The 24,007-nt window shown below is 43.1% G+C and overlaps 1 protein-coding gene and 1 long non-coding RNA gene across 4 annotated transcripts in view; one reads left to right on the top strand and one right to left on the bottom strand.

The window, feature by feature from the left end:
- Window positions 1–4,614: 4,614 nt before the first annotated feature.
- RGS2 (regulator of G protein signaling 2) lies at window positions 4,615–7,732 on the bottom strand. The gene is made up of 5 exons (XM_054834487.1): window positions 7,602–7,732; window positions 7,188–7,289; window positions 7,028–7,089; window positions 6,046–6,212; window positions 4,615–5,598 (listed from the first exon to the last, which is right to left on the bottom strand). The coding sequence occupies exons 1-5, from the start codon at window positions 7,712–7,714 to the stop codon at window positions 5,404–5,406; spliced, it is 639 nt and encodes a 212-aa protein (XP_054690462.1). The 5' UTR covers window positions 7,715–7,732; the 3' UTR covers window positions 4,615–5,403.
- A 94-nt stretch (window positions 7,733–7,826) lies between these two features.
- Window positions 7,827–24,007, top strand: part of LOC129209698 (uncharacterized) — a 98,548-nt gene continuing 82,367 nt past the window's right edge. Inside the window, exons 1-5 of one of the 3 annotated variants that reach the window (XR_008578144.1) lie at window positions 7,827–7,919; window positions 8,207–9,956; window positions 11,698–11,735; window positions 21,738–21,828; window positions 23,332–23,378. This is a non-coding gene — a long non-coding RNA (uncharacterized LOC129209698). Of the gene's footprint in view, window positions 7,920–8,206; window positions 9,957–11,697; window positions 12,103–21,737; window positions 21,829–23,331; window positions 23,379–24,007 lie in introns of those variants that run through there. The other 2 variants (XR_008578143.1, XR_008578142.1) reach the window with 2 other exon arrangements.

Genomic DNA, 24,007 nt, shown 5'->3' with positions numbered 1-24,007 from the left:
AAACAGCAGGAACCAACGGCAGCCAAGTCAGGAGACAGCTCAACTTTGCAAACAGACGTATTCAGCCTGGGCGGACGCCAGGGAGGGCAGCCACACACGACAGATAATCTCTCTGACGCAGTACGAAGCCTGCTGAGAGCGGGGGAAGCCTCCAACGTCTGCACATGCCACAGCTGTGATGGCCCCAGGACGGCAGGGATGGCTCCCCCCAGCGCCCCTTCGCCTCCCGAGCTCAGCCCCATCATCAGCTCCGGCTGGTCCCAGCAAAGGGGTTAATCCTGCCAGGCTTTAAAAGCAGCAGTCGAAACAGGAGGGGGCTCGCACAGCTCCTGGCTGCCCCTCTGCAACGCGGGTGCCCTGCCACGCTCCTGTTATTTTGATTTCCCTTGGACACCCACAAAGGCGAAGGAACACACCAGCTCAATAAATAGCCCGTTCTGCTCCCGAGTGCCTTTTCCATATCGGACAGCCGACTTTCCGAGCTCTATAAATACTATGTTAGTACCACGTCCCCTGAACGCTCAAAGTCAGGCTCCCATCCAAGAAGCCACGGACCTGCTTTCTGGTCTAAATCTGTAAGGCAGAAACACAACTTATGCCATGAGATCCCAAGCGGGAAAACTGGCTGGGGAACATACATACTAATTTCTGTCAATTAGATTATCTTGAACGGAATATTTAATATTTTTAATGGCACATTGTTTAATTGCTGCCCATGAGTACTTTGTAGCTGTTGGAAACTCTGATCTAAATTATTATTTTAATGAAATATTGCCAAAGCACTCACACGTTAAACTCCTACGCAGGGTGACAGCGGGACTATTTTCCCTGGGTTTCTGTGCTGGCCAGCCACCATCTCCCGGTTACGGCACTCAGGGTAACGCCAATTAGCACATCTACAGAACTGTCCCAGGCTAATTGCTGAGGGTGTTCGCCACAAATCCGGCAGCAGAGCCTACTCGAGAATTCAGGCTGCTTTGGGGTGATGAGCTGAAGGGCCTGTAGTGCTAGCACAGTAACCCTCAGGAAAGGGCTCCTTCGTACGTGTGTCAGGGCCCTGAGGACACCAATGGCTCTAACTGCCCTGAGCAGCCCCACCTGGGCCCCCACCCACACCTGCTGCCCACCGCTCCATATAAGCTCAGCCCTGAGGACCAGGCATTTCCCTGAGCTGTGCTGCAGGTGCAATCTCCTGTCTACCTTGTTCTCCTGGAAGGATGAAAGAAGGATGGATGGACTTATATTGCAGGTAGGTCTCTCGCCAGCCCTGTTTCTGACCTCTCTCTGGGATGGACCTTGGGTTGATGTAGCCTTACCTGGTGGTTTGTTCCTGGCACGCCCCAGCCAGTAGGGACACCAGTATTGCTGTGCTGGTGGCATGAGGAGGGGCCACTGGTAATGTTTTGCCACCCAAAGGAGGATGAATTTGGGATGCTGTCCCAGGTTCTAACTAGTCTTTCCTGCTTGAATCACAGTAAGTCAAATTTGCCCCCTCCCCCCCTGCCAAAAAAAAATTTTTCCATGAAGATCCTAAACCTGCTTCTGAAGGTCACTTTTCTGCTCCATGCAAGTTGCCAAGTTATAAAGTCTCGTCCAAGAAACCCTTCCATGCACATATGCGTGCCTATAAAGCCTTTCAAACTGACATTAATGTCCCCTTCTCCAAATGGAGATCTGGAATTTCAAGTGGAAATCGAGATTTTTATTTATAGTCTTGGTACATTTTTCAGCCATAATACACAAATACACGGAGCAAGAGCACTGCGCTGCCAGTTGTTTACCGAGTGGCATTGCTTTCCCATTCGCCCGGAGTGGTGAGTCAGCGTGGCTGTTGAGCTCCCCCTGCTCTGAGGTCCCCTCCAGCTTTGGGACCAGAGGGCACTTGCTGAGGGTCAGCTGCTTTGGGTTTGTATTTTAGGAGATGACTTTACACATTGCCTTCTTGATAGCATGTGGGACTCTCCATCAGATTGCTCTATGCTGCAGTGTCAGCACAAGCTCTTAAAATAAGTTGTTGCCAGATCCAGAAAATTAGATTTTTTTTTTCTAAATGGCTGTGTAGTCTTTGCATTAAGTTTTGGGTTGGGAATTACTAGGGATACTCCAGTTGCAATTTCAAATTTTTCTTCATAATCATAAGGGTGAGAAATGTATTTTTTGTGATATGAAAGCAAGGGAATCACTTGCCTCTAGCAGCTAAGCACCAAATATTGTGGGACTGTGGTTTAAGAAGTGATACATGGACAGTTAAATGTTACCTTTATTCCAGATTTTCTGGTGATTTTTCAGCCATTCTAGATCCCCAGGCTCTACATGCTAAATCAGTTATGTCAGCCGTGCATGACCTGGCATTGACTTTCAGTACAGGACTTGCTGTAGTACCAGCAGAGCTGGGGTGCCTTCCTACCCACCGCCCTCTGAAGATGTCTGCTGTCACTGTCCTCAGCTTTTTGCAGCAAGTCCTTTCTCTAAAAATGCTAAGTTTGGTTACAGACCTGTTCAGGATCTGCATTCCTTTGCAGCTATGGTTCCTGCAATGTGGTTACCTGTTGGGATCCCTTCTCCTTATTTTCCTGCCTGGGGGGCTGTCAATAGGGATGTGGGCTGGAGCAGTTTATTAACTTGACGGAAGCTTAAAAGCAGCACCATCACCTTGGCCCACGGGATCCCAGCTCTGCTGCCCTCCCTTTGCCAGTCTCAGACCAGTCTCTTCCCCACCACCGCGGCGAGTTCGGCTGTGTGCAGCCCAGTGGGACCGGGGTGGGGGGGTGCAATGTTCAGCTGGGCTGGGGAGGAATGAACGGTTTATTATTTGTTGCCATTGGATACTGATACCGGAGTACCAATTTTAACTGAAGCTGTAAGGCTGCCCAGAGCATTTCTTAAAGCAATCATCTGTATTTCTCCAGGAAATGTTCCTAGCAATCTTTTGGGTTGCAGCACTCCCAGTGTGCCTGCAGTGCCCTTTTTTCTGGTGGAGCTTACCCCTAGGAGTGGGGGAAACAGGGCTTGTATTGAAAACTGGAAAAGCAGTAATTGGAAGGAATGTTGTGTGCACAGATGTGCTGCATTTTACTAAAAATAAGATTTTTTCTAATTTTTTTTTCCTGTTGATACACCAAACTATTTTGCTGCCAAGCTTACCCTTGAAACCGGGGTGCTCAGACGCTGCAGACAGACCATGCCGGGGACTCAGCTTGGCTTGGGTGGTCTGCTACCCCAGCGGCATGCTCTGTGGAAGCTACGGAGCTGCCCGCACATACTTCCTAAAAACCAATGTTCGTGATTCAAATCTTAAATATATGAGACTGGCCCGCAGGCAGTGATGCCCTGCCTAATGGCCCCACCTAATTTCCCCTCTGAACTATGCACTGTGCACCTGCAGAAACTAGAACTGTTTCTTTTCCTGAAGCCAGCAGTGGTTAATTAGCACATCCCAAATTGGCACAGATTAATGCAGCTTTGCTGAAGCCAATGATGCTTCATGGAATTATTTCTGCCCTGGCTCTGAGTCATTAATAGGTATAGTTCTGGCTATTTTTATGCTCTCCAAATTATTTTCTTAGATTACAAAAGCAATTATCATCAGCCCAAACCTGTTTTTCCTGGTTGGGGGGGGGGGGGGGGGGGGGGGGGAACTTTCTCTGTTGCAGTAAAGTATTGGGCTGAGTTTTTCCTTGTGCTTGTTTTATGTTGGCTTAACCAATTTGCAAGTTCAGCTGTATGAGAACTAGCTCTTACAGCCCCACAAACAGGGCTGTAGCAAAGAGGGTGTTGTACCAAATTTGCTTCTTTCCATGTATAGCAACAGTGTAATACATATGTATCTGTGTGTATGTATATATACACACTGCTATATACCCTACAATATCTATATACATGAAATAGTTGCTTTTAAACAATCTTTGGATGTGTAATTGAAGTGAAACTCTGTAGTTAGAATTTTCTGGATGCTTGGAGAAGTGGACCATTGTAGAAGTGACTGCTGAGGATGTATGTGAACCAAGCAATTAAAGCTGTAACCTGAGGAGTGGAGTCAAAATAGCTGGAGCCAGGACCTAAACAGAGCTGGAATTCAGGCAAGTCACAAAACTAACAAATCAGGGAGTGTTTTGGAAGTATTGGTTTTGGATGTTGTCAGTTAGAAAAATTGACATGGAATAATGCTGACCTGTACCTTTCCCCCTGAGAAGTGCTCATGGAGCTGGGAATCAAGTGCTTTTACTGGAATATCACCTCTGCTGGCTCTGCATGGGTTTTACAGCCTGACACTAGAGCCCTCCTAAGCCTTGGTTGAAGCAGAGGTCTTGAGCAGGAGCAACTGTACTGCTGGTGGCTCTGTATTCCAAAGAGCAGCCCCTGCCCTCCAGCAGCAATGCTGCTCTTGTGGCTGCTCCACTGCTGATCTGTCATGTGTAGCCATGGGGAGATGGTTAAGGCAGAGGGTGCCAGGGAATATGTCTCCTCTGTTAAGCTTTTTATTTTTATTCTGTTAAACACCACTTGCCTGGTAGATTAAGATCACAGCCAGGACACGCAGTCCCAATACTCTGGAGTTTAGTGCCAAACAGTATATCTCTGTATGTGCAAAACAAGTTCAGCAACAAAAGAAGCTTTGTATCAAAATAGTTTATTAAAAACAGTAAGAGACTTCACTGAAGCTTGCTGTCCTCAAGACAGAATTATGACATTGCAGCACAATCATAATCCACATAAATATACTACTATACAGCTCCTGTTTGCCTCGGCCAAGTCTTGCCCTCAGTCTGGCCCTGTGCAGCCCTGCTGACAAAACCCAGCCCTGCATACTTGAGCTGCAGAACCTGTTCCTCTGGGAAGTGAGTTATATCCCTTCCTCACTTCATGGTGCACAGTGCTGTTACTGTCTGGAAGCTGCACAGAAACCCAAGACATCTCTCTGCAGCTAGAGGGAGTTTACAGAACCAGTGTGAACACACCGAGTGACTGACAATGGCAACACTGGTTGATGTTTAGGAAAAAATAACTATGCAATCAATTACTCAAGTTCTCAGCACTGCACAACTGTACAGAGCAGCTTCTGTTTACAGAGAGGAAGTTCTGTTCTGACCTGCTGCATCAGCACCTCAGCTGTGACAGAAGGACTCTTACACTGTACGGTTTGGGCTAATGCATAGAGTCACCTTTCACTGCAGCACTCGGAAGCGCGTTGCCAGCAGCTGGCTGGCACACACTTCTCCACCTCTGAATGCCCTCCAACAGCCTCGCTCTTTGCCATCAGCTTTGCACCAAAGTCAGTATTTGTCCTTGCACCATGGCAAACAGACTGAGCACTCGGTATCTCAGCCTTTCAGGTCAGGGTGCTGCCATGAGCTGTGGCTTGCTTCCTCACTAGCCGAGAGGCTTCCCACTCTTCTCCATCCCTCATGTCCCCTGGGCTGCTCCAGTGATTGGTGTCTTCTTGCACAGCTCCTGATAGAATTCAGATTCCAAAAACCGTGGGTATGAGTTATTCTCCATTAAGCTGTAAACTCTCTTCTGTGCCGCACTGAAGCAGGTATGTGTAGCTTCTTGAATATTCTGTGCAATCATGTTCTTGGTTTGGAAATCTATGTTTATCTGAAATACAAAAAAAAGGACATTTACTTCTGAGAACTGAATTCAAGTAAGTATAATACACTATAAAGTTTCTGAAGAGGTAAAAAAAGGCAAGACCCTATTACTACAGGGTTAAATTAGTGAAGTTTCCTTGAAGAAAATTCTTTAATACAAAACCCAGAGAAATTCAGATGCTACTGTCTTTCAGTATTAAACTCAAATACCTAACGGGTGTTAAATGCAGCTGTTGACTTTTCCTAGTTAAGATGGAAACTCTGAAATACTGCTTGTGCCACCTTCCAACTTGGTAAAAAAGCAGTTAGATGAGAGTTATGTTCAGGCACAGATATAACAGTGAGGTATGCAGGATGCAGTTTGGCATCCATCTTAAGGCAAGTTCAGAGAAATAAAGAAGGGCTTTAGGAACTCATAGAATGGGGCAGTTATGTTTAAATAGGTTTTCTTTACCTCTTTGGGAGCCTCCTTTTCAATGAAGTCATTGTAGATTTTTTTTGCTTTCGATGTCAGCTTCTGGGGTGACTTGGTTTTCTTGAAGTCCTCACAGGCCAACCAGAACTCAATGTTCTCTTCGCAGAACTCAGACTTCAGAAAAGCTCGGAAAGCAGCAAGACCATCTAGGGAAAGAAAAATGCATTGATTAACTATTTCAGGAATCCTGAATTTACCCACTGGTCACATCTGTTTCTACCAAAACATTTTGCTATAGGTCTAGTTCTTTCAGGGATATCATACTAATAAAAGAAAATCTGCATTTATGTATGCAAACAAGTGAATGCTCTAACAGTTTGGCAGGCTTCACTTTGAGTTTGTAATTTTTTTTAGGTAAACACAGGTTCCCTTTTGTGATGCCTGCATGCCCTCTCTCTAGATGGGATTGCCTGTGTTAACCTTTACACTGGAGTAAATATTTATGACTGTGCTATAAACCTCTGGAATATTTTTTTGCAAGGGAAAGGATGACTCAAGTTCAAAGAGCAAATGGTAATATTATTTCTTAGTCTTTTTGCTCTGCTGTTGACTGCTGTTCCTCATAGAGCTACAGTAAAACCCTGAGATCATTGAACTTGTGCTGTTCCCAACACAATCCTTCCCAAGTTACTTGGATGTATTTGTCTTGGTTAAGCAGCAAGCTCTGAACAAATGCTCTTTTCACATTTGGCAAAGCCAAGCTGCTAACCACAAGCATTACATAAAAAAATTACTACAATGAAGTGTTCTTGATGTTTTAATATTAGTTTACAATTGTTTAAAGAACACCTCTATGAGTTGTGGCTTTAAAGCGTTCAAAGCATTTAACTTTGAAGACCAGAACCAAAGCTATTTACATTAGAAAGGTACAATGCTGACATGCAAGGCAGCAACCTCTTGCAGACATATAAACTTCACCATCCCTTTGCTCTTGAATATTAGTTTTTGAAGACAAACTTACATTTATTAGCAAGAAGTTCATCAAAGGCTTCTGACCACAGCTGGGCTTCTTCAGGGGAAGGTCTGCATAGAGACATGGACAACATTAGACTCTGTTGCTCAAGTTTTATTGTTTTGTAGAACACTTGAGTTACTTAAACAGTCTCTTTCTCATAACTTACCTGAAATAGGTGCGGTGTTTCCCTACTTTCTTAGATTTCATTTTAGTAGAATTGGAAGAGTTCTGCAGGAAGTAGCTCAGTCTTGTTTTCCAATCTTTAATACTGGAAGAACAAGGAGGAAGTTGCACGTTAAAAATGACAACTCAAGAAGCTTTAGACACCAGCCCCTTTACTGACTATCTTCCCCTCGCTAAACCAACAGATTCGCCCGCTGGCCAATGACTAATGTTAGCCAAGGTACAGCTCCAGGTGGCAGAGGCAGGCAAGCTGCTCTTCCCCCACCGACGGCCCGGCACTAACAGCCGCTTTCCCTCCGGTTTCGGTGCCAGCCCCGCGGCTGCAAGCCTCTCCCCGGGGGACCCCGCGGGGCTGCGGCCCCGCTCCGCCCTCGGTGCCCCGCCGGGGGCTACTCACATCGTCCTCTTCATCCTGCCCTTCTCCGCCTCCTCCGCCTCGCTGCGGCGGCGGCCGCCCCGCTCCATCCGCCCGCCGTCGTGCTGCAGCGCCAGGAACAGGGCGCTTTGCATGGCGCTCGCCTGGCCCGCGCTGCGCCGCCGCCTGCCCTTATAGCCCGGCGGGCGGGCGGGGCCGCACCGCACCGCACCGCCCCCCCCGGCCCGGCCCCCCCCGGCCCGGCCCCCCCGGTTCCTTCCCCCGCCCCGGCGGGCGGGCAGGCGGCGCGGCTGGGCGTGCGGGCTGCGCTGCGAAAAAGAGGGGTTTCAGTTTTTCCTGGTAAGGCAGTATGGGAAAGTTTTGCCTTTCCCCAGGATTACGTCTCTTTTTTCCTTTATTTTAATTTTCCTTTCTTTTCTCCCCTTCTTTTTTCTCCCCCCCCCCCCCCCCCCCCCCCCACCTTGCCCTCGCCAGCGCCTTCCTGGCAAGGTTTTAGCCGGTCGCGCTGACATCCCTCGGGAGGGGCGCCGGTCGCTGGGGCGCTGGCAGAGGGGTGGCTGTCCTTTCTGTTCTGTCAATCGGAAATGTACCCTGCATTTCTGCAGATTTTTTCTTTTTTTTTTAAGGAAATACAGACTTATGAGTGGGGCCAGTACACGAAAAAGGATAAGCAAGGACTTAGCCACGTTTCTGCAAAAAATGAAGTCACCATAAATTTGAGTATATGGTATTTTTGGTGTCCACCTCTCTGCTAACTCAGGCTATTTATCATTTTAATAAGCTGTCTGCACATGTGTTTTATCGCTGTATAGTGTTGCCACCTACCAATGAATTGTGTAAATTACTCCCAGTACACAAAGCTGAAATTGCAATGACTTACTCCAGCCTTCAGCTTGTTGAAAAGGCCATGTGGTCTTTCTCAGCAGCATCCAGCTGAAGGGTATCATGTCCAAAGAATTTGGATTTAGGAATCATGTGAGTTTTGCTTTAACCTCCCTGCTTTTCTGCTCTTTTCTGTGCATGTATCTTCCTTTCCTCAGTACTCTACAGCATGTATTTTTCTGACATAAAAAGCAGCGTTCAGAGAGGCTGTTTGATTCCCAAAACAGCGGTCGACTTCAACGCAACCATGTAGCATCAAATGTCCGATCCTTTTAGGTAATCACCGTAGTCCTATAACCCCTCTGCTTGCTGAATACACACAAAACTGCAAAGGCATTTTGCTTTAAATTACATGTATGGAGAAAATGAATGCTGTTTAATTTGTGAAAGCATTTAAACAAAGATGCTTTCCGGTGCTGCCTGTTCTAAGTCTTTTGCAGTATATATTGATTGTCTGATAGGAAAATAAAGTTCCATCCTCTAAATTTTACCAAATCACTTTCAATGATTCTTGCAACAGGTAGCTCTTAGTCTTGTATATAGTACATACATTTTTAAATGGGAAATTATTATGAGGGTGTTACCATGGGAGGGAGGAAATGTGGAAACACTAACAGAGGTAAGGCTCTAAGTGCTGTCAAAGCATCAGTTCCAGAAACTTTATGTGGTGAGGGGGAATGTGCCAAAGAAAAAACCAGGGCAGGCAGTGCCTGTGTGATGGATGGAGCTGTGCTGACTCCCTTCCAGGCTCTTCCATCGTCACTCGCTTTGAGTGCCAGGGTCGGCGGAGCCGTGCAGCTGCGAATGATTTGGGCAGGAGCTTGCCAGGAGCTGCCAAACAGCCTGTAACACGTGCGAGGACGGGAACGCTCTCTGCATGTGTGAAACTCGCAGCACGGAGCCTCCTGGTTAGCGGGGGGGCAGGCTGCCTTGCCTTAGGACAACAGATCAAAACTCAGCCCTGGGCCTTACCCAAAGTAGAGCCTCTGTAAAAGATCAAATGCTCTGCAAGGAGAACAGTACATCCTCACCTTCCACCTGACTCGTAGGAGATTTCCCCAGTTTTTTACGCTGGTTTCAAGTTTCTTTCACCCGATTCTCGAAGTTGATTGGGGGGAAATATGCCTAAGAATAGGGGGAATTGGAAGACTTCGAAGCTACAGTAAGGTTTGGTTAAGCATTCATATTTTTGGGGGCTTACCCGTAGCACGCCAGAGATCCTGCTGGTGTTTGAAGCCTGACAAAATGTTTTCTTGATAATCCCGGAGGAGACTTGCGAGGGTAGAGCTGGGATATTCCCAGCATCTGCCAAGTGGTAAAGTTGGCAGTAGTCAGCATATGGAAAATTGCAGCATGAATCATGTATTTGTCTGATACTTTTTATTTTAAACTTTTTAATTGCTTCTTTCAGATACCCATAAAAATGGAAGTGCCAGTTAAGGAAGGTGGTTATAACATTTGTGATATCTTTAAACAGTGGAAAAAGTGTTCCAGGTAAAAAAAAAAAAAGCTGAATATGGAATTGTGAGCTGAGATGGCCTTATAAAACATACTGACAGTAACATTTAGCTTAAAAACTATTTAGATTAAAATTTAATTTTCTTGGCTGCATTAAGGTATATTTTTAGTTGACATTTTTATTATACTTTTAAAGCGTGGTTATCACTTTTTTTTTCAGTAAAAGAGAAACTTTACAAAATACTTTCTCGCTTCATCATGCTGTGCAAAGTGTTGTGCGGCTACAATGCTAACCTTTGCCAGGAGATGAATTACGCATCTGCGTGATAAGTTATTTTCCATTTATTTGAAAAAAAAAAAAAGTATCTGATATCAAACGGTGTCATCCATGTACTGTAAAATGACCCAGTCAGGCCTGGGACGGAGGGGATGCTCCTGGAGGGGGGGCCTGCTGGCTGCCCTTGTGCTGCCTGCCCTGGGAGCTGTACCGCCGGGCACTCCCTGGAAGAGCGTTTGGGCTCACTGAGCAGTTTTAGATACATCAAACCTAAGTATTACTTTGTTTTACCAACTTCTAGTTTTTCAAAGTAAGGATGGCAAATAGGCTCGGTTTGTTAGCCACACAACCAGTGCCATGCACTGACTTGGCAAAGTGAGATTTGGCATTTCCACCCTGTCCTACACTGTCTTTTGCTGACGTTATTTTGAAAATTTCAGGAGGACTAGGTATTACTGCTTTCCGAAAAAGCCCTGGATTGCAATTCCCGCAGAGGTTCAGGTGTGTTGGCGTAGCACTGCGCATAATGCTACTGAAAAATAAGTGCCTCCGTCTCGGGATGCCTCTCATCAGGAACGGGGCTCTGGGGTGTGCGACCCTGCCTGCGTGGCTCAAACCAGCGCCCAGACAGCATTCCAGATTTGCCTGTGTGTACGCTGACCTCTGCTCTTTCAAAACAGTGAGGCTCTTGGTAGCTGAGGACAAATACAAACATAGTGCCAAATCTTTTCCTTTATGTGCTTCTTAAGGCTTCAGTCTATTTCTGTAACACTAATCCCATTGTCAAGGAGCGAGGCCAATGGAAAGCGATGGGGGGGGAGCCTACAGCCTGAACTTTGCTGTTGAAGTCGGTGAGGATTTCACTATCACCTGCAATGAAATCTGATGTCAGACATTTAATGACACAAGCTCTCACCCTGGAGATCACACTTCTCTTTGCAGAGGCTTTCTTGAGAATGTTCTGTTCTTTTTCTGCTTATACGATTCCTACGAGCATCAGTGATGGCTGGATGTACAGAGGACTGTAACATATGCAATAAACATCCAGGATGGAAGACGAGGCTTTTTCCATCTCGGTTACGTTATATGTTGCAATAGCTGTGCTGATCTTTTCCAAGTCCCCAGTGAGTAGTTGTTCTCACTGCATAATACTTAAATCTGTGTCTGCATTTTCTGAAATGCCAGTCCTTGTTTCTTCTTTTTATAGAGAAGACTTGGATGGTAGGAAAGAACGTATGAAAAATGTTCCAGAGACTTTGTAGACAAGTTTCGTAAAGCCAAGAGGGGAGAATATGCTTTTGCATGGTAGTTCAAACCATGCATTAGAGTTATTTGAGGGATGCCTTGTTGAACCCTTATTGTCTTTGACTAGCTGAAAAAATCATATTCAAAAGAAGGAACAAGATGTTGAGCTATATGTTTTTGCTTTGTGATACATATTGCAAATTACACAGGGACACTGTACAGTATTTTTACAGTGTTCTTTTTTTTAATTTACAGCTGTGCAGTCCTGGTGCTGTTTCTGTGAGATGGTTCATGTAAGCATCAGAACAGAAAATGAGTGAAGAACGCCACCGTGCTGCTTGTGATAGTGTCAACTGAGCCTCTCTCTCTTTTAGGCTGTGTCTTCTCCGAGGCACAGGGGACTAATACATATTTGTAAAAAGAGCACAGAGGTGCCCAGCTGCTGGGGGAAGTGATGTGCTTCTCCGCTGTGCATTGTTAAATAATAGCAGCCATGCATGGCATGTACTGTAGGGCACTATTTTCTAGATGAGTATTATAACTGCCACTCTTTCTGATATTTTTGTGTAAGTGAAGATGGTTACTCAAAGCCTTAGTCTGATTCTAATTCTGTCCATTGCATTCTGCTTTTCTAGTCCGTTTTACAATTTCAGTGGCATGCAGTGGGTGGGGGGGTTGTTTTGGGGGGGGGGGGTGAGTTGTGTTTTTTTTAATTGCTTGAAGCTTGCTGAGGTCAAGCTGTCGCATTCTCTGACTTTGGCTCTGCAGGCTGAGCCTGACTGGCTGTTGTGCTTCCCCTTGTACTTCCCCTTGTACTATTTTCCAGTCATAAAGCTGAAAACATGCAAATCATAAGAAGTAATTTCTGGATCTAAATTTAGCAGTACTGTGGATTAACACTAAGACCAGAGCAATTAAATGTTCAGTCTTTCCTAAACAGAAAATAAAATATATCTAATTACAAATGGATCTCATTTCACTTAACAGTAAAATCCTTTGAGTAATGTATAAACTAGATGGAGCTCTCTGAGAACTCATCATTCCCAGCTCTCAGCCACCTTGTTTTACATAAACATCCACATTAGTTTATAAAAGTTCTAAAAATAGAGCTGAAATTTATCAAAAACTAGATAAACTGGGACTATATGTCTACTTGCAGCGTTGCTGTTATGTGGCTGCGTACGTCTCTGTTAGAGTGACACCGTAAAAAGAATATGAATTTAGGCGTTGAGCGGTTGATTGTGATTCCCACCTCTACCCCAGACATTTGGAAATGTTAGTTTTTAAAGGGGAGATTCTGAATAATGGCAGTGGGAGTCAGAACAGCGGGTTCCCTGAGGACCCTGGGATAGCTGTCCTGCTCGTGCAAGATCCACTTTATCCCTTCTGTAAAGACAAGCTGAAAGGAGACCCGTTAATATAGTCTGCATTTTAAAGGACAGGACATTCTCATATTCCTTATGTCTTTTGTCAATACAGAAAGCAAACAGCTTAGCAAGAAGCAGTGTATTTTGAACAAAGAAATTTTCTTAGCAGATACTAGCTGGGTTACACCATCTCGGGTAAAGAGATCTGATTAATCTTGTTTGAGGTTAACTAGGTGATGCAGAACACTGGCTCCGGGGAAACCGGCACACACGGTCCCCAGAAATGAGACCTGTGCCGTGGAAATCAGCACACACAAACGGGGTGACATGCTCCCCAGAAAGGACCTCTGCGATTTTACCTGATCCTTTCAGTAAGCTTTCCTTAACACCAAGGCACCTTAAGTGCCAGGGACTTAGAACATCTCTTTCTAATTTGACCCTGGCTCACAGTATGTGTAGAAGATGAGGTATAGATAAAATCAGAGGCGCAAAATTATTTATTATTCTGTCACTTGTAAAATGCGTATCAATTAAAAATAAGAGGTGAGAAAAATAAGTGGTGAGAAAAATAAGTTAATCTTTTACAAGAAACAAAACCATATCTAATGGCTGGATTAGGAGCCTCTGTTTAATAAGCGAGAAGGGATGATTACAAACAGTCCACACCGGCTGTTGACAGACATCCTGTTTTTGGCAGTTTGTGCATACTTCACAAAGAGATGTTACCTGCAGAGGTAACAAATCTCCATGCGTTGTCTTAGCTGTAGCTAATTAGCTGGAAGATGGGTAGAAAAACATCAATGACTAAACTGAGTATGGGAGCTGTTTGGAGATGTTCCAGCTGCCTGGTTTTCTGGTAGAAAATGCTGATTGTTCCAAATGCAAACGTTTTGCTGGAATACGTAGTCTCAACGAGACTGTCATTTGTGCTCCTTCCAGGCTGTTGTCCCACTTTGCCAGGCTCTTCGGCAGTCTGCCAGGCAGACGGTATAGAGGTGAGCTCTTTGCCTCTTCCTCTGCTGACTGTGCAGTGCCTCCTGTCTGGGCTGGGCACCAGAGCTCTCCCACCCTGGGGGCAAGCAGCCAGCGACCATATCCATTCTTACAGCCCTGTCAGCTGTGTTGGCTGTCCAAGTCTACTATTCCAGAAGATTTTTTTTCATATGTTTGAAATATTTCACAGGTTGGACAGAAAGTTGTGTCTTGGTTTAGCTCTGAAGTGTACAGGTTCTCCATCAGAGAGATTTATTTTGTGCTTCGTAATTTATACCATTGTGTCACGGATGTCAAGGCTTTGCAACGTACAAGGCAATAAAAATGTTGATCTCAGCAAGTCATATTCCAGGAAGAACTGTTGGCCATGAACTTGTCCTTCCTGGAAGCTGAGACAAGATATTACCTCAAGGAGAACCAGAGAAGTTACTTCTGTTTGTTTATCACAGCATAAGGACTAACTTACCCTGGTGGTGGGAAGTTTGCATTCATATTTGTCTTTTCTATAGAAAAACTGCTGTACTAATAAGGAAGGAAGGAAGAAGAAAAATAGTCCAATTGCTAGACAATTAACTCTTGCAAAAGAGAAGAAATATGTTTACAGAACAATGTTTATGTTATGGGATGGAACAGCCATTAGTGACTTTAAACATGAGCCATTTCAGTCTCTATCGCTCCCAGATGTTCCTGCTGGCAGAGGCCGGCTGTCCCTCAGCCCCACCACTTGTGCATCCTTAAAAGGGATGTGGAGTGATGTGGTTTCACCTTACAGCTAAACAGATCAAATGGAGGTTTGCTTCTGCAGGGAGTGGTCTTGCTGCTCCTCCATGTGCTGGGTCTAGCCCTCATACGACCTCCGGGTGCAATTCAGCTGGCTATTCCGGTGCAGAACTAGTGCTTCTTTCGCTTGCCCAGTCATATATCCGACATGAGAGAAATGACAGAAGAGGGTGCAGGGTAAAGCTCCTGTCAGTGCTTCTGTGTCCGTGTGTCACACTGGCTTGGCCGCATGGCATTATATCCTAAGGAACATACAGATTACTCCTTGGTTCTGGAGCAAATCCCATGCCTGGAGTTCAGGACACCTACAAAAAGATTCTCTGAGGGATAGAAGTTTAGGAGGAAAAATAGGTCTTTTGTAGATGAAATTACTTGTCCTTTCTAGTGATAATTAGTGAAATAAAAATGAAGCCAGTTTTCAGAAGTGTGTGTTTTAACAGTGAGAAAAATAGGGTTGGGTTGAAAGGTTGGAGATAGTCCCATGGCACAATGTTTAATCTGCATCCAGAATACCTTTCCCCTTTGTTTCCCTTGGGACTCTGTAATTATTAAAAATAAAATAAATAAAATCTAGCACAGCAGCTAGATGAAGCAAGACATTTTTTAAAAACTTGATTTGTTTTTTTCCTTTTAACCCTGAACTGATAGGCACTGGAGAAGCAAGTTACTGTTCCTTTCCTTTCCAAGGAGAACACAGCAGTCTTTCCCTGTTTCTGATCAGCACGTTTCAGCAAGGATACACATGACGCAAAATACTTTTTTTGTGGGTTTTTTTACATCATATGCGCTAGCAAAATATACTTGGCACAGTTCAGAGTACTTGTGAGATGGCCAGGTTTTAATCTTCAAATAAAAGTATGCCTGTACTTTCCAATTTATTTGTCCTATTTAATGACCCTTTTTCAAAGATAACAAACCAGCTCTCAAGAATAAAGCAACACATGAGAAACAGTGTGGCAGGAATCCAAGTGCAGCGCAGCCTATGCAGATGTTCAAAGAAAGGCTGTCAGCCTTAAGCTAGAGCTGAGGAGAGGGCTCAGCAAAGGAAGGCTGACAGCACTTTTTAAATAGGTCACCGCTGGCCAGCAAAGCTGCAATAGCAGCAGGTGTTGGCGATGACTTACGCTGCATTTTAGTTGATAGAGTTGGGGGTAGTGCTAGGGCCTGTAAATATTATTGCTAGACTTTGCATAGCCCAAAAGCTTGGATAACAGGCTCCGATAAGATATGAAAGTTTTTGCATACATATTACATGGGCTATCTTGATGGGCTGAATGCTACAGACAGGATTGTGGACTTCAAAACCCAGGTGCTTTAACATCACATCTTGTCGATGGCGCAGGGTTTGTGGTTGCAATGGGGCTTGCTGTGGTCAAGTTTCAGTGACAGTGGCTTAGCTTTAGTACTGGTATGTATTATTATACACAGGGCACAGCAAGTTTGTGTTGGGGTTGTTAAAAATATAAGCAATCCACTTCTGCAGTGAAGATTGCAGTTGCAAAGTTCTCACATTCCTTTAATCTTTGGGAAGGGACAGAAGAGGCACGAGCTCCAAGAGGCAAGCACATCTTACATTTTTAGAAGGTACTTTGGAGAACAGGTTTGCATTATTTTGGTTACATGCATTCCAAAATTAAAAGCAGTTTCACTACAGGGAGGTGTTAAAATAATTCAATCTCATCTTGAAAAAGTGGAAGATGAACTTCCCCATATGATATTTAAAGGGTCGCTTGTATTAAATGATCCTGTCTCTTGCAGTGCAATATCAAAAGAATCAACCCTCTCAGGGCCAGAGATAGATTTAAAAGAGCAGAGAAAGGATGGCTGCCAGAGCTCCTTTTCCAGCAAAGGTTCTTCTTGCAACTTTCCTGGGAAAGAAGCAAGGAATAATAACAGGAGTGTTGATCTACTTCCCTTTTCTCTAAATATATTCTAAGAATGACCTAAAAAATATTCTGTCTCTAACCTTGCAATGGATGTACTCTTGCCTCTCCAGCAATGATAAAATTGCTGGAACAGGAATAAGATCAACTCCTTATCCGATTATTTTTTTTACTAGAAATAGATTGTTAAAAGAACAACTTGAGACTAAATTTTCTCCCAAATATTTTGTAGAAATGCTAGCTTGGTGGGGTATATGTGTGTGAAAGTCATAAGAACATGCTCAATCCTCTAGGATTTTTGCTTACTAATTTTAAAAAGGAAAGAGGGGCTCAGAAGGTAATCTCAACAACTACTTGCAGACATTCCCACAAGGAAAGTTTTCAGTGCGTACGAGAATGTAAACAGCTCTATATAGTTCGGTTTCTACTGACTATATATTTTGGCTTAGCTTTGGTACTACAAACATTGGAGTTTTGATTGGTTTGCTGTAAATAGATGCTGTGAGGATGCTGAAAATTCAAAAATACATTATTTCTGTCACGTGTTTATTTTCTTCTTATTGTGTAGGACAGCTAACAATCAAACCTATTTTACTGTGTAGCTTTGCTACTTAGAGTCATTACATATTAGTGCTAAAGTTGCTTACGGAGCCTAGAAGGACCTTCTCCTAACAGGATCCAGTCTTGAGAGCCAGGCTCCCCATTCTCAAAAATGGATATCTGTTGTCTCATTTCCAAAATGCTTGTCTTCCGTTTCCCTTGTAATTGCATAGTACTTTTAGGAGATATTCTGTGTCCTGAATCTCATGTCTTCCCGTAATTAGATGGAAGAGGCTTTATAAAAATCTCTTTCAGTAGGATATTGTTGTTTGAATAACAGCTGTCTAATACTGGAACAATTTTGAAGACTAAACACATTATTTAGCTTAGTTTGGTTTTTGGATAGTTATTTAAGATGGAAAGTTAATACACTTTTGTGCAAAACCATCATCTTCACCAGAAGAATTAGATAATCCCACTTAACATCTGTATAGTTTATCTGTAAACAGGGGAAGCAAATAAAAAATTATTAGGAGGCATTGGCTTGTTTTCTTCATGCAATTCTAGGCTCAGTGCCAGAGAGGTCTTCCTACCCAAAACCCAGGAAAGACTTCTTGGACAGCAAGTGTATGATGGTGGCTGTTGTGCAAGGAAAAAAAAAAAAATATTTTGGTATGCGAGCTCAGAAATTCAGAAGCATCAGGTGGGTAAAGGCAGAAGGAAATATTCTTGGGCTGCATTCTAAAAATTAGCAATAAGCCAGATTCAAGGAACTATCCACCAAGGAAATTAATTAAGAACAAACAAACAATAAAAAGGCAGAATGGTTTGCAGTAGGAGGAGCTCTTCTGTACCGCAGGAGGCTGGCAAGGGTGGCCATGGTGGAAATTCTTCTTCTGTCTTAATGGGAGTAAATAGTCACAGTTCAGCATTGTCTAAGGTGAGAATTGCTTGTAAGCCTACAGACAAAAGTACAGCAAGGAGCTAGGCAGGTTTTGTCATTTCTGGGAGAACAACCTCCTGGGCACATCCCCGCTGGGCAGGGCTGGCTGGGGCTCTGCCCGCCTGTGTGCGGACATGGCTGCCTACGGTCCTTTTGCATCTGAGGCCATGGATGTAGGCCCACAGGCCCCATGGGCGACCTTGTGGGCACCCTAGCTCTCCTGGCTCGCCTCTCTCGTGGGACAGGGACGGCCCCAGCTTGTCCTCTGTGTGGGCTGCCAACCCTGTTGCCTCCATGGCTCCTTCTGTGGGACCGGCGGCCTGTGGGGGAAGGCCTGCACCAGCTGGAGGTCACCGGAGGAGGAAAAACTTGTACCACTATAAATGTTCCGACTTTAGCCAGTTAAAAACTTCTACACACAAACAACACAGGGAAGGATAAGAATGCGTATTTTGGGCAGGAAGAAGTGCAATTTATTCCAGTATGAGAAGTGAAAATCGGAGTGCAAAATGGCGGAGGTAGAGCCTGGGTGCAGGCCTGCCCAGAGGCAGGGGCTCCCGGGGCGGCAGAGGGCTGCCAGGCCTGCGCTGGAGGGGGAGGCTCCCACTGAAATCTCTTCAGGGAGGTTACTCTTATTTGCCAACACACATTAACGTTACCTTAATGCTTGTGGATTGAACATAGAGCCCTAACAAATGATCGTTGCTACAGAGGTATCAAGCCACTAAATTCGTCCTGTTCACAGATAGTTTTGATGACTGTAATGAACTTATTCCAGAGAAACCATCTTATTGCAGCCCTCTACTTGCTGACTAATTGCAGTGATATTATTTGTGTAGCTGGAAAAGACACGTGCTTGCACTTTTAACTTTCAGAGAATGAGTCAGTGGACTTGTTTAACCCATACAATATAACATTTTTTCCTGTTTGTGGTTTCCTGGCTTTACCTTCCTAATCATGGTGTAAACATTTGACATATTTCCAGGTAAACTTATCATCAGATAGGTTTTATGTTACATAAAATAATATTTTACATTATTGACTAAAATATTTATTTAATCCTCAATTCATAGCAATGAGACTGAAAGTCTTTCATAGAAAGACACAGTCAGAGTTTGAGTGACTTCCTCTAGCAGGAATGTTAACTTATTACTAGCTTTACTAGCAAACTCATGAGAAAAACATGGAACTACTGCAGTCCTGTAAAAGTCCATGAAAAAGGTTGATGAAATCTAGCTGAAGAACAGGCACTTCATTGTCTGGATGGCTGCAGCAGTTCCGGCCTGCTGCAGGGAGGAGAGCTCAGCTACCCACACCTGAGCCTCTATCAAGATTTGCAGTGTATCATATCAAGATAAACTAAAATTGCTGTTTTACACTGTGGAGTCTCAGCAATTGTTTCATTATCAGCTGAATCATTCCTGCAGTAGGAAAGGAAATCTCAAAGAATAGGGTAGATAGCTGGGTACAAAGTGTCCCTTCCTCTAATAGGGGAAAGATAAAAATTGGTGATAATTCGAGAACATAACTGCAAAACACAAGAATGCTAATAGAAAAATGTGGGAGGGAGAAAAAGGAAAAGAGACATTGAGAAGGTCAGGAAAGATGCTGGGTATCACATGTCTTCCAGGGTGCTGTGACTTCTTGTTTTCAAGTACATATATGTTTAGAGGAGAATAGGAAATGGGAGGTAAGTTTTGGACTGTTAAATTTGGCAAGTAGTTCCTCTGAGGATGAAATAGTTAGTTTTATAGTGCCTGTGCTTACAGCTGGGATTTGGTACATAGTACTGAAATGTACATTGTAAAAGGAAGGCTGTAGGGATTAGTGTGCTCTTGCAAAATGATTTCTTTTTTCTCTTGAGAGGAACGTTTTTCCTTCCTTTTGGTAGTGAAAAGGAAACTTAAGGAATAGGTGCAGTATTTGTGAATTGCACCAAATGCTACCAAAGATTGGACTAATACTGACTTACGTAAAAGATATGCAGGAAAAGGTATAGAAAATTCTGCTTGCCCATCTTGTATGGCTTGGACAACTCACACTGTATGTGAGAGAGATCCTTTGCATACAATACATTGAGCTGAGCTGAAACTGCAATATATCTGAAAAAGCTGCAGTACAAACAGACTGTACTGAACCACCAAATTTGTGAAAATCGGGCTTATCTCATGTTCTGTTGTAGGTTCAGACTGTTTCCTAAGCTGATGCCAGAAGTTAGTCAACAAGGTGTTTTTTAAGGACTGGTAGGATTTGGAAAGGAAATATTTGCATAGGCATCAGATGCGCTTTTTGTTCCATCCTCTTTCTTAAACTGATACTGGGGATACGCCACTATTACTGAAAGTTAATACACCATTTTTGGACAAAACTGTACTACTCATTGGCAAGACATATTGCAACAGTCACGTTTAATGAGAAAATCACAGTAGCAATTTAAAATCACTTCATTACCGGTCAAAACTAACGTAGCATTGTGCACAATGGTTAGTGAACTGCTAAACGCCAATCTTTCAGCAATGGGCTTCTCCTGGTGAAATGATGTCTTGTGCCACCTTGTCAGGTTAGTTATCTGTTACTAGCTTGGGGAGGTTTATATTTTTCACTTTACCTCCCAGACCTAAGCTGCCAGCTTTGTGTATAAGCATGCAAATAAATGGCTGGAATTTAAGAAAGGGCAGAGTGACCGAATATCTAATTAAAACCTTGTGCAGTTGTGATTCAGGCTTCTAAACCATAGTTCATGGGAGCTAATCAAATGCAGGTCATACATCTCTGTGCATAAACACAGACAAGAATCTAATTTTTGGCACCTGGTTTTTGGATAAATTTGGCACAGATTTCCTGAAGCGTGGCATATAATTCATTGCTATTGACAGCTTCTCCAGAGAGCAACTGTGATAGCTGCACCTTCTATTAAGAAAACAAGGACAGGCTCAGATCATCACTTTTTAATCTCCTCTGTATTTCCTCTGAACCCAGAAGGAATTTGGTCAGGGGTCTCCACTGGTCCATCTTTACTGGAAATTTGTGCTGAATTAATTGGCAGACTCTGTGATGCTTTTCTACTTTTGCCGATAGTGATTACAAATCAGAGCAATAGTGACCTAGAGATGACAACTGCTCAGTTGCTTAAAAAGAATGGCAGATAGCTGTCCTCCTGAGGATATAGACTGCAAGCAGAAAGTTCTCTTTTAGCTAATGATTCTTAACAGAATGGCTGTTTCAGGTTTCTCTGGTTCTCTAATCATGGTGTTATCTCAAGGGGGGTTGCAAGTTCAAGTTTACCACCATGCTTTCTTTGCATGCCAAGAATATGTACTTGCAAATAAAATGCAGTGCTTCAAACTAGACAAAATGATGGTTCAGAGAACACTATAGACAAGAAATACCAGGAAAAATATGCCATACTTTTGGAGAGAGACATTAATATCTAAAATCAGCTGTATAGTTGATTTGAGTAAGGCTAGCCTAACTTGGACAAGTAGCAATTCCAGCCCCACTACAGATAGGGTTTAACAGCTCATTTAGCAGCTGCTGATGATTACAATCTTGAATACCTATTGGTTTGGGGTTGTCCTAAATGGTAAACTGGTGATGTGATAATTGAACAATTAACTGCTTTATATAGAGATGCTAAAGGTTCAGGGCATATACTTGAGAAGGGAGGAAAGTGTTTTGTAAATGTTAATGTAATAAGTTTATTTTTTTTAAGGTACTTATGTAAAATATATAGCTGAGTGATTGAAGAAGTGAAAGCTGTGCTGAATTACCCTTCTAATTTGCTAACAGGATACTTGCACCAAATCATCTGTGCAGCTGAGGTTAGAACATTCCTGTGGCAAGCTCCTCCAGTACTGATGGCTGCCTATGTAACCTGCAGGTGAGTTCAGTAGGATTCTAGTACCACAGTTTTAAGTAACTATGTTTAATCAATTGAATAATTGCTTATATTTTATCAGAAATTCCCTGCAATGTGGGCTTGAAACCCCTTCAGGGAGAGGAAAGATCAGAACTTGAGTTTCCTACATCCTGGGTAAATGTCATGTCTTTTACCCCTGATGGTAGCTGTATTTTAAAACAAAGATTGTGAACTCTGTTCAGCCTGTTAAAGTGATGTGGTGCAGAGCAGTGAAGTCTGAATGAATACTGTGATGATGTTCTAGATATTGTAGTGCCTAGAAGCAGTATTTCTCAGAAGTTTGTACTGTTGTTTGCAGGCAGAAATCACCTTGTTCTGCCTATATGCAGAGCTGTTGAGAAAGAACATTACCATAACTGCCTTGAGCTCAATGGCATGCTAGACCTGTCTGCAAGGCCAGGAGTCTTACTTCAGGGTTTTTAATAGACAACTTGCGAGTATCTTGTAGCATAGACAAGAGCTTGTGTCTGGTTTGGTAATGAGCCAGCTGAGCTTGATTTTGCTTGCAAAGTACTCTAAGGACAACCTGTGGGTTCAATACAAGGCTAAGGTACGTCTGGCCAGAGTATGCAAAAGACATTGTGTCTCTTACCAGTTCTGTTTCCTCTTTGTATTTTCTATTATCTTTTGATAAAGATTTGAGTGTAATACTTCCCATAACGGCTGAGAAATAAGCTTGGGGAGCAGGGGTATAGATTTGAACTGCTACCAGGAGAACAGAATGTACTCACTGCTCAATAACTTATTAAAGCTAGTAAGCTCAGCAGGGTTCATGGATCTGATGCTTAAAGTCTGACTAGCAGTATTTCCCAGCATTACAGAGATGTGTGTATGTACTTTTTCTCTGCTTTAAACTCATCTTTGTGCTTTTTCTGCTTTTCTGGGGAAAGAGTTTTTAGCCAAGTTCTACATTTGTTCCCTTCTGCTGTTTGTGCGCCCTGCACCCAAGGATGTTCAACATGGAGCAATCCTACTTGATCTGACCCCAGACCTGCTCCAGTAGCTCCCATAAGCTTTTCCTTTGCTCTTTGGCACTTAGTGAGCTGCACTGGCTGCTTATCTATGAAATACCTTACATGACTGCAGCTGTTTCCTTGGACAGGTACATGATCCTGTTAGAAGTAATAACAATAGAAAAAGATAGGTAAAAAATTGGTACTTCACTGTTTTTCATTTAATTTGCTGTTGAAATCCAATGCAGAACCTGAGTCTCATTTAAGAACTGTAGCATTTTGATCGCATCATAGTCTATATGAAGTGATGTCCAACACGTAAAATACAACACGTGCTTTATAATGATTTAGGGATGGTTTTGCTGCTGACAACATTAAATGCATCGAAAGGAAGTGGGAATGTTATTTTGTTGTGCGATCTGTTATTTCTGCAGTTACTTTGCATAATATAGTTATGCAAGCATCTGCCTTTGAGGAATGCCACTAACTTACTTCTTCCTTATATTTGTAGCTCTGCTTTGTGGAGTTGATTATCTTCAGATTTGGGCATCATAACAAGTAAGTTGTTTTTCCCACTGAAATTATTCAAGATTATGTGAAAACTGCATTACCTGCAAATTTGTACAAGTGATGTTATGTATTCTTTACAAACTAGTAGAATTTCTTTCTTTCTTTCTCCTTGTTCAATGTTTGCATTTTGTAGCCATAAAGAGGGAAAGAGGAGAAAAAGAGTGCAGGTTACATCACAGGTTTTCTTGCATAAAATTAGGCTGTGAATGAGTTTTAAAATCTTTTCACAAATTAAAGGTCACAGAGAGATAACATTTAGAAGTATGAGGGCTTTTAGTAATGAAAAATCACAATTGAAAATGCCAAGATTGTTACTGTAAGTTTCTTCTTGAAGAAAATGAATGTTGGAGCATGTTTCCTTACTGCCGTCTAAAATATTTTCTTGAAAACAGTTATAGAAAGTGAGTATAGAATAAATGTTTTTGATATTGCAAATGTATATAAAAGAACATCATGTATTTATTTCATGTCACACAAACCTACCCGGGCTTAATGAATTGCCCCTTCTTGCTAACCTTCCTTGAAGTAATTTGGCACTTGGTTTATTAGTTAAGGTTTTGTATAATTACAGGTTTTGATGTCTTGCTGCTAGGTCACAGGAGATAGTATCTGAAAAG

The sequence above is a fragment of the Grus americana genome, chromosome 8 (genome assembly GCF_028858705.1).
Source record: "Grus americana isolate bGruAme1 chromosome 8, bGruAme1.mat, whole genome shotgun sequence".
NCBI lineage: Eukaryota > Metazoa > Chordata > Aves > Gruiformes > Gruidae > Grus > Grus americana.
This window is presented reverse-complemented; position numbering and strand designations above follow the sequence as displayed.

Coding starts and splice junctions, on each gene's coding strand:
- RGS2 (XM_054834487.1), bottom strand. CDS start 7,714: ATGCAAAGCGCCCTGTTCCTGGCGCTGCAGCACGACGGCGGGCGGATG. Junction 7,090..7,187: donor AAACACCGCACCTATTTCAG/GTAAGTTATGAG, acceptor GTCTCTATGCAG/ACCTTCCCCTGAAGAAGCCC. Junction 5,599..6,045: donor AAAAGGAGGCTCCCAAAGAG/GTAAAGAAAACC, acceptor TTTGTATTTCAG/ATAAACATAGATTTCCAAAC.